Below are 17,551 nucleotides of genomic sequence, written 5' to 3' on the forward strand. Positions count from 1 at the left end.
ACGTTCTCTCTCGCTCTCTCTCTCTCTTTCTCCGTCTTCCTCGCGTGCTCTCCTTCTCTCTTTTTCGCGGTCGACGAGCCGCGTATCCTACGATGGCAGCGATGATTACCGAATACCGATGTCGCCGCGCGACCGCACACGCGCCCCTTTAGTCCCGCACTGTTATCGGTACGCGGAATTGGAGTCAGCGCGGAGTCAGCCAGCAGAGTCAGCTGAGCGCGCGCGAACGGAACACCTCGCGAATATACAACACGCTCGGCGCGGTACAACGAACTCCCGCGAGAGATCTCGACGAGCTCCAGGCGAGCGAGTGTGAGCGAGTGTCCCTGCCACTGATCGACCAGAGTCACCGAAGGTGAGTGCAAATCGAGTCCCCAGGGGGGTCTTGCTCGATGCTGGGTAAAACGTCTGTCGCTCGCGGTGTACTCTTGGCGCTATCGAAATTCTCTCCTCGCGCCTTTCGCTTTTCTCTTTTTTTTCCTTCTCTCTCTCTCTCTCTCTCTCTCTCTCTCTCTCTTTCTCTTTCTCTTCTCGACCGTCCGTCCGAACGTCGATCGAACGACCGTAATTTGCGCGCGCGACAGACGTCCAGACTAGAAGGACGATAAGGACGACGCCACTCGCAAGTGCTCGCAAGCGCGCTTTTCCCTTCTCCTGCGATTATCTCTCTCTCTCCGCGCACTATGCAACCTGTCCTACGACGGGGTAGAAGCGGACGCCGACCCCTGGCGCACTTTCGAAAGAGCGTAGCACCGTCGATATAGCATATCCGGCGCGGCGCTTGCAAAATCGGTTGTGCGCGTCGCGCGTTTCCGACGCTGCGCGCGCTGCCTTCGCGGTTGTCCGCCCGCGCCTGACTAACTGATTCTCGCTTTCTGGGAACTACCCTTTGTAATCTGTTCGCGAGACGCAGACCTCGGGTCACTTCGGATATGATGCCGTGTTCATGGTTAGAGGTGATTTTAGCGAGACTTCTATTAATTTATGTCCCCTTTTTTTTTATTAACGTAGTTTAATTTCAATCTCAATTCAATCTCTCTCTTCATCTTTTTCTAATTTTAAGAAAAAGTGAAGAAAAAAGTTGAAACGAGATTTAAGTTAATCTACATTGGAAATTCATGGGCAATTAATTATCGGCTGCGTTCAGCAGAGAAAGCAGCTTTGCTGTTGTAAAATTCTTTAATATGATAGGCTTATACATTTAGATTTATAAGGAAGCAAAAACAAGAATCAATCATATTGAAAAATTGTACATGTTTAGTTGTATTTATTTATTATTTTCGTTATTTGAGTAATGCAAAGCGGAACGATTTTATACGAATTTGTGTCATTGCAGGAATAATCAACGCGTTGAACACCGATCGCGAATTGTTGTCTGGTCATGGCCACGCAATGCCGGCGATTGCCACTTTACCAGGTGATCGTACTCGGATATAAATAAACTTAAACGCTGGCACATCTTTCGTCGGATGCATTTTAGCGTAATTGATCCTAGTAAATTCATACTTTACGAATTTTCCGATTATTAGCGAATTTTTCATTGACGAACATGCAACGTCTTGCAGTACGTTTCTTGTTAGCTCTGCAAAATTATATTTCTAAGGCGCGTTTACTTCAGCTGCTGAAAAACTGGCGTGTCTCTTTCGATATAACTGAGTTTTCAAATTTAGAAGTGTTTAGAAATATTCCCTCTGGCGTTTGGAAAGATTCTCTTGATTCGCGTTGCATCAATCCGGAACGGAGAATCACGTATATTTTTGACGCGCTATGCATAATTCCAAAACGCGCCTGCCAGGGTCTCTAGCCAACGTCCATTATGTTTCGGAATAACTGTGAAATCACAAGAGATATATAAACTGTTTATAAAAAAAAAACACCTACGGAGATAGAGCTACAGATAGAAACGTACGTTAATAGCGTATCTGCGTACGAGAGACAGACGTCTCAACCGAGTGTCTGCGTCATTCGACGCAGAGCGTGACTCAGCGACAATAGCGTCGTCTTTTAAAGTGCGTTTTAACGAGCCAACGAACGTTCCTTCCAGACACCACCGAGAATAATGTATCTATAATTGTAACGTGTAATTGCGATAAATCCTGACAATGCGGATCGCGGGATGGTTGACGAATGGAGAATATCGGAGCGACAGCCTCTCAAGGAACACACCAAGTCAATAGAAAAAAGAATGATTTTATTTTGACGTCATTAAATGTAGACGTCACGGTGATTTTTCGTCACAAAATTTATCTGTTTATTGACGTTAAGAATGAAAATAAAATTATTTTGATTTTTTGTTGACTCGTATGTGTTCCTTGGGTTGCGACCGCTACTTATGACCCTCTTACCTCTTTACCGTTTCTTCCTGCCAAGAACGACTACCGCGCCGTGAGAGACTCCGCGGCCCCGCGGAGGCCGCGTACTCCGGTGAGGATTTCGGCGCGATCAGTTTGCATTTGCTAGCCGGTAGCCATCTAGCGCGAGAAGCGCACCCCGGGCGCTCCCGAGAGACGGTGCTCGAGACCTATACGTGCGTCAAGTTCTTCCATCGTCATCGTCATCAGCATCGACCGCATCGGCTTCTCGTCTCCATCGGTCGATCCGCCGCTTTGCCAGGAGTCTATCCGCCGTTTTCATCCCCCTCCTTTTCGCGGAAGTCATACCCGATAATCGATCCACCTGTTAAGCCGTCAATGAGAGCAGGAAGGTAGGCCTTGTCGACGCTCCTCTTCTTGTTCCTCGTAAACCGCTCGCGAATTTTTCTTCTCTTATATTTTTCTCTGTTCGAAATTCGTTTATTCTTAATCAATCTTTAGTCTTCAGTTCGTTCTAATGGTATCCGCGCGTGTAATTTTCGTTTAATCCTTAGTTACACATGATTGGGTCATTCTGCACATTTCTTTTCTTTGAAAAATTAGAAGCATCAAATAATTAGTTTAATGCATATAAAATATATAACTTTTTTTTAATGTAACAACCTCACAAATATTTTCTAAAGATATTAAAGCATATATGTAAAAATCACTTTATAATTTTTGTATATTTATTAAAGTGATGAAAATTATTCCGAGGCATGAATGATTTATCGGTGTATGTAGTAAAGAACTGGAAAATCATCGTGTGTACTAAAGATCAAAGTAGAGAAATATTCCTTTAGAAAGCAAAGCGTTTTTCTTAAGGTGAACTTATGACGAAAGAAGGCTATTGTGATTACGTAATAAATGAAGTTTGAAGAAAATCTCATGTATCCTCTGTTGTCTTATCGCTGAAAGATGCTTTTAACATCCTTTTTTGTTAAAGTCTATGACACCCAATGTATTTGTTTTGGATTGTTTACGCTTTAATAAATTATTAGAAATTCTGCATTCTGTGTGGTGCAATTCTGATAATTTACTAAAACACAAACAATCCAACAAGAAAAAAATGCATCGTGCGTCGTAGGCTTTAGAGATACGTTTGGTTTACAGAAATTTTGAAATTGGCAGAAATATGCTTTTTAAAGGGCAAATTATTAAGAAGTTTATGAGAAAAAAATGTTTTAATCAATCTTCTTATTTACTATTCTAAATGATAACGCAACAAAATTAACTTATTGTTAAACGTCTATAAATAAGAACGCAATAAAATTGCCTGTATTTACTTTTAGACATCTATTTGAATTTCTTTCCCCGTAATTTTGCAATACCTCTTTAAATTGTAATAAATTGCGTCGAACGATCGAGTTATACTCGAAAACAAAGCTATTATGTGTAGATTCTATAATGTATGCGGATGCTTCTAAATCGCTGATTCACTACAATTACATGATTAAACTCCTTCGGTTTCTAATACTAGACATTCCTCTACGAGAAACCAAACGGCATTGCACGGTGAGAGTATTGAAGAAGTGTTTGCCGTAAAACACGACATATTATAAAAAAGAGCTGTGAGTATCACATTCCGAATTATCTCCTCATTGCAGAAAATCATTTTAGATTTTAATACGGGATCAATGATAGAAATCATAGCGATCGTAGGATTTCAATTCGTAGAAAATTGATCAATTATAGTCGATGTTTCGTCTCATATTCGATTGTAATTGATTAATTTTCTATGGCTTAATACCCTACGACCACTACGACTTTTATTGTAGATTAAGCGTTAAAGAATTGAAAATTGAATTAGTTCTGCAAAAGAGGAGAGTATTTGACTAATCAATTCTCAGTACAACCGCTTACAACTACGTTTAAGCGATTGTAAAATACATCAGAACATTCTTTACATCAGAACATTTACATAGACACTGTTGTGTCTACTCTCACAAAGTTAGACGTGAATTATATCTCGCATAAAAGTCGGGATTGAAAAAGAATCATACGGGATATTTTACCGACATAAATATACAGGAAATACAAATGGATTGTTTGACAATTTTGACAATTATTATTTGGAACGATTATTTAAGTTTATAATAATTGCGTAATTTTTGAGGGATGTTATAATTGTTTTTAGGGCAAGATGGAGGAGGAAGATATAAGGACAGCAGTGGAGCTGTACATTTATGACCTTACCAAAGGAATGGCCGCAATGATGTCGCAGATACTCATTGGTAAGCATATGAGGAATTGATGATACTATTTACAGTTACTTAAATATATCACTTTTATTTATTTTTTTACTTGATTTTTTTTGGAATAATTTATTACAACGAAGATAAACGTATGATTAATTAAATGGTAGAAGATTCCGAAAATGTAAATATTTATTTATTCTATAATATTATTAGTCAATTTTTACTTGTTAAAATGTTTATTTTATATTAAATTAAACAATGTTTAATTTAGTAAATAAAAAGAAGGTGAAGAGCTTTTTTAAAATAAAAAAATCACCATTGACTTAAAGAATCGAGTCCTGCATCACATAAATATATACCCTGCGTGCATTGTTATCAATGATTGCTCATAATATTTACCAAAACAAAATATTGTCTTCATCGTTGTTTTCATCGGATGCAATTTTAAGCTCCATTACCTTGAGCCGAAATGTTATTTAAAGATATATAATGTGACGGAAAACGTATTTCTTTATTATGCGCCGTGGAAACAGCGACTGCAGTTCACATACTTTACATTGCAAATAATAGACAAAGTGAAAGAACTAAGTATATCATATAATACATGAATTGACACATGCATTAATAAAATTCTCATTGAGAGTGCCTCCTATTCAGAGAATATAGCTCTGAATGATAGAGGATCATTTTAATCATTTTTATACGTTCGCGATATTGATTGCGATTTCAGTTTGTCGAAAAAAATCTGACGTTATCAATTGATTTCTTAACTCGTTTCCTTCCATTCTGCCAATCATGCATGCTCGTAATCCGCGGATTATCGCCACCTTTACTCATTGTATTTATTCCTTTCAACGTTGCTACTCTTGCCAAATCGTACATACGATTTCGGATTAAATGCGATTCAAATATATAAACAGCCGTCGAGAATTGATGACACTTTAGGCAACGATGACTCAAAGAGTGGCAATGGTGTCACATCGATCAGCTTCATGACGGTTTAATCGATGTGCTTCACTGATGCAATGGGATGTGCGCTGAAGTGCGCAAAAATAAAATGAAATTGATGCACGAAATAAAGTTGAAAAAGAACGTTAGAAAAATACGTACATGATATCTGACAAAAAATTCTCGGAGTGCGCAGCAATAAAAAATATTAATATCTCAAATAAAAAATTATTATATATTTTTTCTTTCAAAATAGTTCCTTATGACATCAATACACTTCACACATTTTGATACAAAACCTAAAAACTTGTTTTAATGTCCATAGTTGGAATGCTATATTCAGAGCCACATTTCTGTGAATATCCTTCTTATTTATATCTTGTTTATAGCTTTTATTTACATCTTTCATGATGTTTTTAAGTTTTATATCAAAGATGTGAAGTATATTGACATTATATGGAATATTACTTTGAAAGATATCCAAGCAGAACACAACAAGTCATTATAATATCAAAATGATGTCAAAATGACTCTAAATAAAATATTATTTTATAACGTCATTAACGTTTCCGTGATTTATTTCTGCTTGGGTAAAATATAACATTTTATTATCTGAAATGTTGTTCTTATTGCTGCAGTCCAAGAACTTTATTGTCAGACTATGTATGTACATTAATTTATTTGCGATGCAAATGCTAGCTAATTTTTGGGGTCTAGAAATGAATGATTCGAAGAAGTGCAATTCGTAGGTGAAGACGTATAAACACGCGCGGCATGCGCGGTGATAATTTAAGAGAATCGCAGGTGCAGCAAGACCAATACGGAAACAGTTGGAAAGGGTGCCAGAACTCGCGATACCCTATAATGCGTATGGAATTCCATGCGAATGGCGTAAAGTGCGGATTGTGTGAGCCACGTGTCCGAGCTACGTATTCCCGCACTCTTAGACGTCTATTTTCGAGTGCGTCGAGGGCAGCGTTCGTTCCAATGCTCTGAGAACATTTTGATCCGCATAAATTGGCAGTCGCTCCAGACCGAGCGAGTGCCGAGTCCAGACCTCGAAAACGTGCGGGATTATATTGCGGATAAGTTGAATATAATGACATAGAAGAATTACGAATCTCCCGAGAAATATCTTCCGGATTTCCGATTATAAGGATTTGTAACTTCCAGTCGAATTAATGTGTTGTGTATATAATTGTCATTTAATTATTCGATAATTATTTCTAAGTCTAATTTCAAATTTTTGATTGGTCTTAATATTTAGGAGGTCTATTTTTTTAATTTTACAATTTTTCCTTAAATAAGATTTGTTTTAATTTATTACGTTTTGATTGTAATTTCTTGTCTCAAAATGTGACACTGTTTCGGCGCCACTGTAATGGCTTTCTCGTCCTATAAAGGTTAATTTAGTACGATAAAAATGTAATTGTACCCTTTAAGACACTGGAAAATTTGCATTACGTAAAGTTACGATCTATAAATGTATCCCGTTACATCTATGGAATCAAAAGACCGACAGCCGCCTCTCGCCTTTGAATTCGTCGTAAACGTCAGCGTCTTGCACCGCTCTGGAAGTAATTATAACGACCAGGTTATTTCTTGCGAGGTCGACATCACTGAGAGACCCGAGAGACGCAATGAGAAAGCCACGAAACGATGCGTGTACGCGGATGTACTTAGCTATTTCCGCGGTGCAGAACTGGGTCAAAGGAGGCACATACAGGTCCGCAAGCTCGAGCTTCATCCGGGCTCGCGCGAGCTTCGCGTTTCGCACTTCGATCTAGCCAACGAATTTACGCGAGGACAAGCCACAATTATGATCGTCTCTGTCGGACCTTGAACAAATATCGCGAGCCTGAGTTTAAGCCTGTCTCGAGGTTGCTTCATTGGATCACGCCGGAGATGTAAATAGAATTAGTTTTCATCTAATTCCAAATTCTTTCTGGATCCGAAAACTTGGAACCAGCTATAATCTTTCGCTAAAATAAGGAATCTTTAGAATTCTCTTCTTCCAAGGAATATTTGCTGAGAGACGTCTTGCATTGTTAAAATTAAAATTATTTCTACCGGTAGATATTTATCGTATGATTACTTATTATTATATCGCGTAAAATGATAATTATTAAATAATTTTTTTATTTTTATATCGATAAATGAAGGCGCTAAAATTATATATACATATATATCTACCACTATGCGTATCTTATTAAATATTATTTTATGCAAATATTATTACTGTTGCATTCTGTTTTGTCATTAAAACAAATGGTCATTAATCTCCAACTTTTATTCGCAGGTCGCCAATTGGACGGAATATGGCACACGGCGATAGTCGCATACGGAAGAGAGTACTTCTTCGGCCCCGTTGGCATCCAGAGTGTCCGACCCGTGAGTATCCTCCGCCACTGGCGGATCTGATTATCTCGATTGGGATGCGATCGAGCGTTTAGTAGCGCTGACTGCATCACGGCGACGCCGGCGAAACGCTAAAATACAACGCGGGGTTTTCGTTCAGTTACGCAGGTGGTTCCCGTCGCGCCGTACTCGATATTCCGCCCGAGTGCTTTCTTTCATCTTCGTGAGTATCTCCGCGATTTAGAAACATCAATTGAGACTCCCAGCTAGTATCAACAACCTATTAGTAAGCGTCCTCTGCCGCCGAGCTCTCGGCAGCGAGATTTCTGTTTGCTAAATAAACATCAGATCCATTCTCCTAATACCGCTCCCACGCATCAATATTTCTGTCTTTTCATTTACATGTTGCCGCAACAATATTAACAATCTCAGGGGGTCATCATGTAACTTTTTCTTCGGGGCAGAAACGTGAAAATTTTTTGTATGTACGAGGGCAAGGTGAAAAGTAACCGACCTCAACATGAAAACATGAACTATGTACAAAGTTTTTAGTTAAGTACCAAGTGTTATATATCAAATTACTTGTATTAAAAATATCTATAATTTATACTTTGACCACTTTTCTGAACAATTCATAGCTAAAAAGTTAGAGTCAAAAATATGTTAGCGCTTTTTTTCAAATCTGCCGCAGCAACTTATAAGCCTACCGAGCCTATGCTAACCTGTAGAGAAAAATGGTCAAGGCAGAAATTGTAGCCGCCTTTAATGTGAGCAATATGATATATAACACTTGAATATATATCGAAAAGTTTGACTTCGATGGCGGCATCTTCAACAACAAGTCGTACTTTTTTTCTTAAATTTTCGTTTTTTGCTTTTTTTCTTCTTATGGTTTTTTGGCTTTTTAGCTGTGAATTGTTTAGCAAAGTGGTCAAAGGAGAAATTATAGATATTTTCAATGCGAGTAATTTGATATATAACACTTGGTACTTAACTGAAAATTGCGTTCATGTTCATGTTTCATGTTGAGGTCGATTACTTTTCACCTTGCCCACGTACGTGTACACGTACAAAAAATTTTCATTTTTCACGTTTCCGTAGGGAAAAAAATATATGATCGATTTAAAAACGTAGAGCATGGATTGCTTCATCCAGATGTAAATTGATCAACAAAAATGAGAGAGATAGCAGACACAAGACTGCCAGTCTCTATTTCTTTCTATTCAACCAATATTACAATATCTTAGACAGAGAAGAATATTGGCCATCTTCACGCTTTCTCTCTCTCTCCCTCCTTCTCTCCCTCTTCCTCTCTTTCTCTCTCTTATTGTTGATACACTATTTAGGGTGCGGTCCACTTGATGCTTCGAAGCATTTTTTGATTGGTCAGTTAATAAAATTCTTTCTTCTGATTGGTCAATTAAAAGTTGGTCAGTTGTAATAAAATTCTTTCTTCAGATTGATCAATCAAAAGTAGCCTTAGATACAGATGGTGTAGTCCATAACTCTATGTCTTTGCTCTAGTCAGACATCAGTCGATGGGATCATCGCGCAACGACGTCGCTGGGACAAGTGCAATATAAATAACCCGAGGCCGTGTTATCAATGAGAATTAATGATTCCCGCCACTTCCCGTCGCACTTGATACACCTATGCCGATGCATGCGTATAGCCCGAAGTCGCGACCGATCATCGAAAGGCCTAGTCGCAGAGCGACGAAGTCACTCGGCGGGCCATACGATACGCTAGATACAAGCGGGAACTAAATTTGGTGTGGTTCAATCCGAAAATAATCCCCGCTGCACGCATACGCACGCACGCGTATACACGTGCACGCATACATCCGCTTCCTCTCTCTTTCTCTCTCGCGACTACTCTCTTTCCTGCCTTATGCTCCACGCGTTCAGACTCGACGTAAGGCAAAGGTAAGGTGAGTCCGTGCGTGCTTACATTCTCATACACGATAAAATATTCCCCAATAATTTCAATGTGGTTGCTACCTAATCTCACCGCAGTCATGTAAATGGTCCACCCTCTGGCGCACGTTCAGATTCCCACCCGAGTGCTGCCCAGGTATATCATTTCATTCTTGTTTAATATTCCGGGAATAATAAAAATAAAATGATACCTAAGTGATACTTAGGTGAGAATCTGAACATAGTTTTGCTTGGTTAAATAGTGAAATTACCTTAGAATAGTTCTTCCCTGCGTTACTTGAGCTCAGACTCATTTTTATGGTCTTTTCATGTGTTTGAAGGTATACAGAACGAGACCGGCAATAAAAATCACTCGAGATTAAAATATAGCAGAGAAGATTCTGTTTGAGTAACTTGAGTGAACTCCTCTTGATAGTTGAAGGGTTGATTCTCGGAGAGGAGTACCAAGTTTATAAGTCTCGAGATAGGATTTAAATCTTCTCTCTTGCGTGTCTTTTAAAGTGCTCGTCTTTTCGTAATATTGAATGTGCGAATAGCTTCCAAGTTTTCTGATACAAGAATTTCCTTGTTTTTTAACAGAATACGAAGCTATATTTAGTATCCTGTACAATTTCTTTTAGTGGCATCTGAAAGAACCTGCTATTTCTGGAATCGTACTATAATTATATTATAAAATTATAGTATCTTCTTCTGGATTATGATTCCTCTGTGCGAGCTGAAGAGGTGTCAAGCAGTCGCGGAAGTAATAATCGTGACACCGACGCGCATCTAAAAGCAACGCGATGAAATCATTACGGTAATACTTTATTATGCTGCACGCCGACGAAAATATGCACGTGACTAATATAACACGCGCGTAATTGTAATGCGCATCGCTTTGCGACACCTAGATCTGTATAACTGATATATTCATTTCCGCCTACGAAACCCTCTCGTGAAACTCGATAACCAATAATTAGATGCTCCGATTGAATTAACAATATTTCTATTCCAGATTTTTATGAATATGTATATCTATTTTTCCAACAATTCTGTAATTAATTTTGGTTCGATTATCGATTAACATAGATAATCAATAATTGTTTACGAGCCAATTACAAACCAATTAGCAATTTCCTCATTTATTGCCCTATCTAATTATAATACAAACTATAAACATGGTTATCTCTATTCACATTTGTATCTTTTACTCCTTTTTGCACATCAATTTTGCTCGACAGGAATCACGATTTATATAACGAATAGTTATCTTTCTGTCGCCAAGATAGCTTCTCGTTTTGTCATCCACGTAATGCATATCGGCAATCGCTTGCAATTGGCCTTTGTGACATAGGGTGTGATTTACTTAATAGGTACTGCAAATGCTTCATTGATCAATCAAAAGAACGAATTTTACAAATTGACCAATCAAAGAATACTTCAAAGTATTTGTAGCATGAAGTAGAATCTAAAAACGCACCAAGGGAAAATCAAGAGAAATCGAAAGACTTTATTTTAACGTTATGAAAGTCAAAATGATGATTTTTTTCACCAAATTTTATTGACGCATAAATAAAGTCATTTTGATTTTTTGTTGACTTTTGTATTCCTTGAGAGTTCTTTTTCCGGGTTTCATTAATATCAATCGATTACGTTTATTGATATCACTTCATCTACATCATTCTAGAATTGGAAAGAGATGAGAAACAAATTGAACCTCGCTGAGTTAATCGTGTGAGTTGTGAAACTGGATCTAACTCCTTGTCCGACAAACGTTGTTTAAATAGGAAAACCTCTGTATTGTTTCTTCCCCAGCGAGTATCCCTTTTTTCCCGAACGGGGAAAAGAGTATCTTCGGCCAGCGATTTCAGGAGCGCGAATCTCATTTTGCGCGCGCGCCACGCATTCATCCTTCAACGTTGGCGTCTCGTTCGCCGTGGCGTTCTCCAAGCATCGGCAGTTCGCGTGCGAACCGTTTCCCGCTCTCAGGAGTGCTCTCGAAAAGAGTGAGGAAGTATAGTCCTACGACGGTTTTTTTCATTCCACTTTTACCTTACTTTTTGGATTCGTAAGTGCTCACGTGAACACGGACGCGTTTCCGGTTTCGTTCCGCAACCACCGGAAGTGAAGATCTCGTGGTATTGAGTGCTGCTGAGAAAAAGAGAGAAAAAGAGAGGGGGAGGGAGGAGGGAGGGAGGATAAGTGCAATTTTAGGATACAGAAGATGAAAGAATAGACTATTGGAGATTATACAATTTTGTGAGATAATAGCCTTATAAATGATTCTTAATAGAAAGTTACGGATGTATTGTAAAAATATCAAATCCGTGATACGTTTATATTAGTTTTTAACTTCTCAAGAGAGTTTGATTGGAGAACCCTTAAATCTAGTACTAACTAATACTGAAAGGCAGTAATTAATTGCTTACTTTAAGTATTAAAAGCACTATTGTTCAGTACTTTTTTTTTAGTAATTCAAGTAAATAATTAATTACTACCTTTCAGTAATAAATCGACTATAATATTAAATTGACCAGTATTAGATTAAGGAAATTTTTAGTCATCGACTGATTTAGTGTGCTAATTGGATAACATTTCCGATTCCTGAATGATAATTTCTATTCTGTTAATTTCTATTCTCATATCTTGGCTTCGAGAGCGATGGAGACTCCTCGTCTTATTTTTACCTTAACTTTCCCAATTAATCCCTCCATTCTTCATTGAGGACGACATTTCGTAATTTAATGCAAACTAATTAAATTTTCTTATCTATTCGACGCTAATCTCGCTTTTCCGTGAAATGTATCGCGTAGATTCCATTATTTTTTAGACTTAAGAATTTGTACGATCGACACGTCCTCGCATTAATCCTTGAGAGATCCAACCCTTGGAGCGCGTAATAAACGCTTTCTTCCCATTTTCTCTCTCTTCGCTCTTCACTTCCGCCGGGCCACGTCTTTCTTTTGCGTTCTAGAAGAGGTCGCGGCTCCAACGCATACCGCGGGCGTCTATTTTCGGCGGTTTCTCGCAGGGAAGCGCGAGATTTGTCGTAGTTCTAAAATTACGCGGCCACTAATGCCAGGAGGAGGCGGGTATACTCTATCTTTCTCATTCTCTCTCTTTTACTCTCGTTCTCTCTCACTTTTCTCTTCTGTCTCTCTGGCGAACGAAACCGGCTGCTGGATCAGCGCAGCTGCCGCGAAATTGACATTGACGGCACGGTACGATTTTCCCGGACGCGATTTTAACGCGACCGCTCGACGCATTTCGTGTTTCAGGGCGGCACGGAGTTACGGGATCCGCAAAGAGTTGAGAAGCTCGGCGAGACTTACCTGCCCTACTCGGTCTTCCTGGAGTACATAAACGGCTTGGGGACCTCCACGTTCGCGTGAGTATCATCGGCTGATGCGTGCATGCTGAGATGTGTGTGTTTGTGTCGAGAACTGCTTCGGCCTCTTTCGTCTTCTATATCTTCATTTTGTTTCACTTAAAACTGTGAGAAGACAAATTATGTGCTTGTATGTTGATTACTAAATTACTTTAAACGGCACTTTACTTATTTTCGTTTATTTTAATCTTTACTTTTCAAAGCGTGACCACCTTTAACTTGAGTTACATCTCTTCGTAAATTTATTTGTTAATTTATTGAAGGAATCTTGTGTCGCTTCTACGATCATCTTTCTTAAAGAATTTAATTTTTTGTGTAACATTTATTTATTCAAATTAAAAAAAATTATTCGATTTTTTTTTTAAATTATACATTCGATTTTCTGTTGTTTTATTTTGTTGTTATTTTATTTTTTTATTGTTTGGTCTTTTTATTATCTAATAACTTAGTTTGTCTTTAATTCTTGAAAATTAGTCGGTTTTTGTAGAATAAACTCTTTTCTTTCAGACCGGGCACGTACAACCTTTTCAAGCATAACTGTAATTCCTTCACTGAGGAGGTTAGTAACTTCCTGGTGGGCAAGGGCATTCCCAAGTATATCCTTGATCTACCAGAAGAAATATTACAAACGTACGTCTTTATTTAGTCACGATTTGCTATTTAATCTTACATTTATTATAGAAAAATGTATAAGATACCTGTTTACTTTATTTCGAAGAGATGTTTTAATACGAGTTATATTTTCAGTCCTATCGGACAGGCTTTAATTCCGTTGATAGAAACATTAAGCAGTAGCTCAAGTGCTGGATTCACAGTAGGCCAGAGATTCGTTGAGCCGAGAATCCAGAGGGAAACTTCACCGGAATATCAACTCCTAAATACAGCTATAGAAGAAGCAAGGTATAGTTTTAACGCGTGATTATCATTTAAGTTTTTATAAATATTTTACTATTTTATTAAACTATCGAACATCTTTGCAGATTGAATTCAATCGCGTTAGAGGAACGGAGAAACGTCATTAACGAGAAATTAGCGAAGAAAGACCGAAAGAAGAAAAAGAAGAAAAAGGAGAAGAAAGATAAGAGCAGCAAGGAGGCCACCAGCAGCGACAGCAATAGTACCGGACCGAGCAATTGCTGTGCAGATATGGCAGAGAACGAAAGTATGTAGAATTTTATATATTAAAAACAATTGTAATAATAAAAAATAATATAATAAAAATTCTTACAATTTGAAAAATAATTTTTATATTTATTATTTATTAGGTGCAGTCGGCGAAACACTGCAGGCGGCCAATGGAGAAAATGCACCCGCGGAGATGCTGCCGTCCGAGCGAGTGATGCAGATGGAGGAGGACGAGAAGCGTGAGCAAGAAGAGAAAAAACGCCATCGAGATCCACCGATAGTTTTCAAAGACTTGGTGGATGTACAAATGGAGTATGAAGGCTTGGTAAGCGCTCTCAAAGGGAAATTAAACGATGAAGAACAAACTTGCCTGGGTGAACTACGGCAATATGTGTTGGAGGACGAGGGCTCCTGGGCTTTAGGCGACAACTTTCTGAACTTCGTTGGTAAGTCGCTGAAATAACATAATATAGTGACTCTCTCAAGTCTTTCTTTGAAAATGTGTCTGATTTATTCGATTAAATTTTGAATTTACACTATAATAGATATTAGAACATTATAAAAATAGACTTTTAAATAGAGATTTAAAAGTACATGATATACTGTGTTAAATTCAATTCAATTAAATCGGTTTTAGGTCGAGTTCTGTATGATAAATCATTAGATAGTGATGTGCGAGTAAAATTGTTGAACGTACTGTCCGTTGCCGCACTGAAGGACGATGTGATTCTGTTGTTGCATCAAGACAGGCGAGAGCACATCATCATGACTTACGCTTTTGATATCGATCGGCATCCTCCGGAGGAGCAACTTCCACTCGCACAGTTTGTAAGTATAAACGAAATTATTACAGTAAAACTAAAATTATTTTTATATTTTAATTCATATAGTTTCCTGATTTTTTGTACATTAGTGGAAATTTCTAATATTTACACTTACTTTTCTGAAAACCTTTAACGTAATAATTCAATAATTGTTTCGAACAGTTGGCAAATATGTTCGAGAATCTCAGCAGCTCGGAATGGTTACTCTACATATCGGAGTGGCAGCATCAGGATCAGAACGTCAGCAGCAATATCAGCAACATAAGGGTGACGACAAAGGTTGCGGTGCACTCACTGCTCTCAAACTCGGAAGATCTGCAGATCCGCGGTGCAGCCATTATTCACAACCTTGCCTGCAAGGAGGTAAAAACTGTGGTCTGTATCCTTCCTGTCCAATTAACATTCTCATCTTTCGCCGATTTTTGCTTTCATTTTCATAACTCGTCGCTTCGATAAGCGTGTCGCGTATCGAAGGAGTCTTATTAAAGATTATAATTCCACAGTTATTTAATTTTAAGCTACAGATATTTCTTTATATCATATAGTAGATCTCTGTTATCAATTTTACTTATTTTATGAGTTTACTTATGAGAAACAGGACTGTAGAAGAAGAAATATGAATCGGAATTGTTTAATATTAAAGTACGATCCTTCGATGCGCGATATCATTTGTAATGCCGCTTTCGGAATGCGTGCTTGCCGATGTCACAAGAGAACAAGCTCGCACTATGTCCTAGGAAAGAAGTGCTGCCTTTATTATATGTAATAGAAAAAAAAGAAATATTTGCTCTGTAAATTGCTGACAATGCTAAACAACGCGACCGTCGACGTGGACATCTCGCCTGGTAACCCGATTTCACGAACGAGCAACGAAAAGAACATAAAAGAGAACATACATATTTGCCATTAATCAAAAAGGACGGCTCAATTAAAGGATACACGACTCATTCGATGCTCGTTTGCATGCGCACACTGAAGCTCTCTAATCGCGCGGATAGCGCTGCGTGTGACGGATATCTTTCCAGAAATCGGATACTATTTTTTCAGAAAATGAACAAAAGCAAAAATCTGCGGCGACTTTTACCGAAAGGCAGCATTTCTAAGGTACCTATCCAAATCCATGTTAGATCGAACCGTGCGGTGCGGTAAGTCGTCAATTCTTATCGGTATCTAGCGTGCAACTATATACACGCGTAATATACAACGCGATGTGCGCGACAATGTGATTAATTTTTCAAGTGAGTGTTTGATATCTCGTATATGTAACGATTATTAAAATTACAAAAAATTATAGATAACTCACATAACAACGGTGCTTCCAAGTTTAATCCTAAATCTATAACATTACATTCTGTAAAAAAATTGTATATAATTGTTTTTTGTGATTACTATGGAAAAATTAATTTGATTAAATTACTTTTGAGATGGACGTAGAACGTCCATTTCAAACTTTTGTTGTAATTTATATTGCAACTTGATAATTGTTTACTTAACATCGCGTCATGCAACCATATTTTTTTCATTCGCAAGAGAGTGAGATATGACATGATTTCTAAATATCTTTACGTAATGTATGAACTGTAGGTGTTTGATGACGTCGCAGTTGAACTAACGATGGCGTTATTGCAATACTTCAACGGCAGTCCCGCGGAGGAGCAGCTGTATACGTGCATGAAATCGCTGGCGCGTTTCACGCAGATCAGCGGCCAAGAAGTGCCGCAGCTCATACAGATGATTGGACCCGAACCGAACAAATTCAGGGGTACTTCCCAGAGAATCGACGAGCAGATCGAACAAGTTAACCAGAAGCTGCGTTAAATATCCGTTGACCGTCTGCGAAAATGTATTCCATAAGTGCGAGATAAAACCGGACACGCTTCCGCTATGTTTAAAATGGATTTTTACTTAGAGATTCTATCGAGTCAGTCACATTTATTATTATTATTATTATTATTTATGAATATTAATTATTGTTGTCATTTTAATATATTATTATATATGTATATTATTATTACTAGTAGACGTCGCAGCGTTTCTTCAACCTCACTTTACACTTTTTTATTCGACATCTTTTTTTGTAGATAATTGAAGCTAGCGACACTTTGCCGTTCTACGCAGATCGGTAAAAGATAGGAATGAAACGCATAAACGCGTGTGGCGCGATGACGCGATCGTCATGTGTGCGACTATCTTCCGACTATTAAAAAATCTCTGTCCGTTAGAAAATTTTCGCACGACGAAATCACCAAATTAGTTGTATCGAATAGTATGTCGTAAGCGTTTATGCACGTCACACTCTACCAATTATACGTCCGTTCGACGCTTTTCGTATTGCGAAGACGCAATAAAATTTTGGCAACAAAGATAACTTTCCCAGTAACATTGACTATTTTCCTCGTCAATTTTACAAGAATGCGCATTAGAAGAAAAAAGAAGTAAGAGT

At 38.2% G+C, this 17,551-nt stretch overlaps 1 protein-coding gene and 2 long non-coding RNA genes across 8 annotated transcripts; 1 reads left to right on the plus strand and 2 right to left on the minus strand.

The window, feature by feature from the left end:
* Positions 1–212: 212 nt before the first annotated feature.
* Positions 213–17,476, plus strand: LOC105150289 (uncharacterized). Of its 6 annotated transcripts, none has more exons than XM_011063270.2 (13): positions 213–355; positions 4,489–4,585; positions 7,797–7,888; positions 8,016–8,078; positions 13,050–13,159; positions 13,667–13,789; positions 13,907–14,059; positions 14,140–14,321; positions 14,425–14,730; positions 14,922–15,112; positions 15,271–15,471; positions 16,156–16,212; positions 16,693–17,476. In XM_011063270.2, exons 2-13 carry the CDS (start codon positions 4,495–4,497, stop codon positions 16,924–16,926), a joined length of 1,803 nt encoding a protein of 600 aa, XP_011061572.1. In that variant the 5' UTR covers positions 213–355; positions 4,489–4,494; the 3' UTR covers positions 16,927–17,476. The 6 variants fall into 6 exon arrangements, with proteins under 6 accessions (XP_011061572.1, XP_011061571.1, XP_087266430.1 ...); XM_011063269.2 differs by lacking the exon at positions 213–355 and adding an exon at positions 2,473–2,704; XM_087410304.1 differs by lacking the exon at positions 213–355 and adding an exon at positions 3,815–3,922.
* Positions 1,240–2,485, minus strand: LOC105150290 (uncharacterized). The gene is made up of 2 exons (XR_015546375.1): positions 2,346–2,485; positions 1,240–2,065 (listed from the first exon to the last, which is right to left on the minus strand). It is a non-coding gene; the product is annotated as an uncharacterized LOC105150290 (long non-coding RNA).
* LOC147908267 (uncharacterized) lies at positions 14,922–15,344 on the minus strand. The gene is made up of 2 exons (XR_015546376.1): positions 15,224–15,344; positions 14,922–15,142 (listed from the first exon to the last, which is right to left on the minus strand). It is a non-coding gene; the product is annotated as an uncharacterized LOC147908267 (long non-coding RNA).
* Positions 17,477–17,551: the final 75 nt, after the last annotated feature.

This window comes from Acromyrmex echinatior, chromosome 10, assembly GCF_024713525.1.
Source record: "Acromyrmex echinatior isolate Ae372 chromosome 10, ASM2471352v2, whole genome shotgun sequence".
Taxonomy (NCBI): Eukaryota; Metazoa; Arthropoda; class Insecta; order Hymenoptera; family Formicidae; genus Acromyrmex; species Acromyrmex echinatior.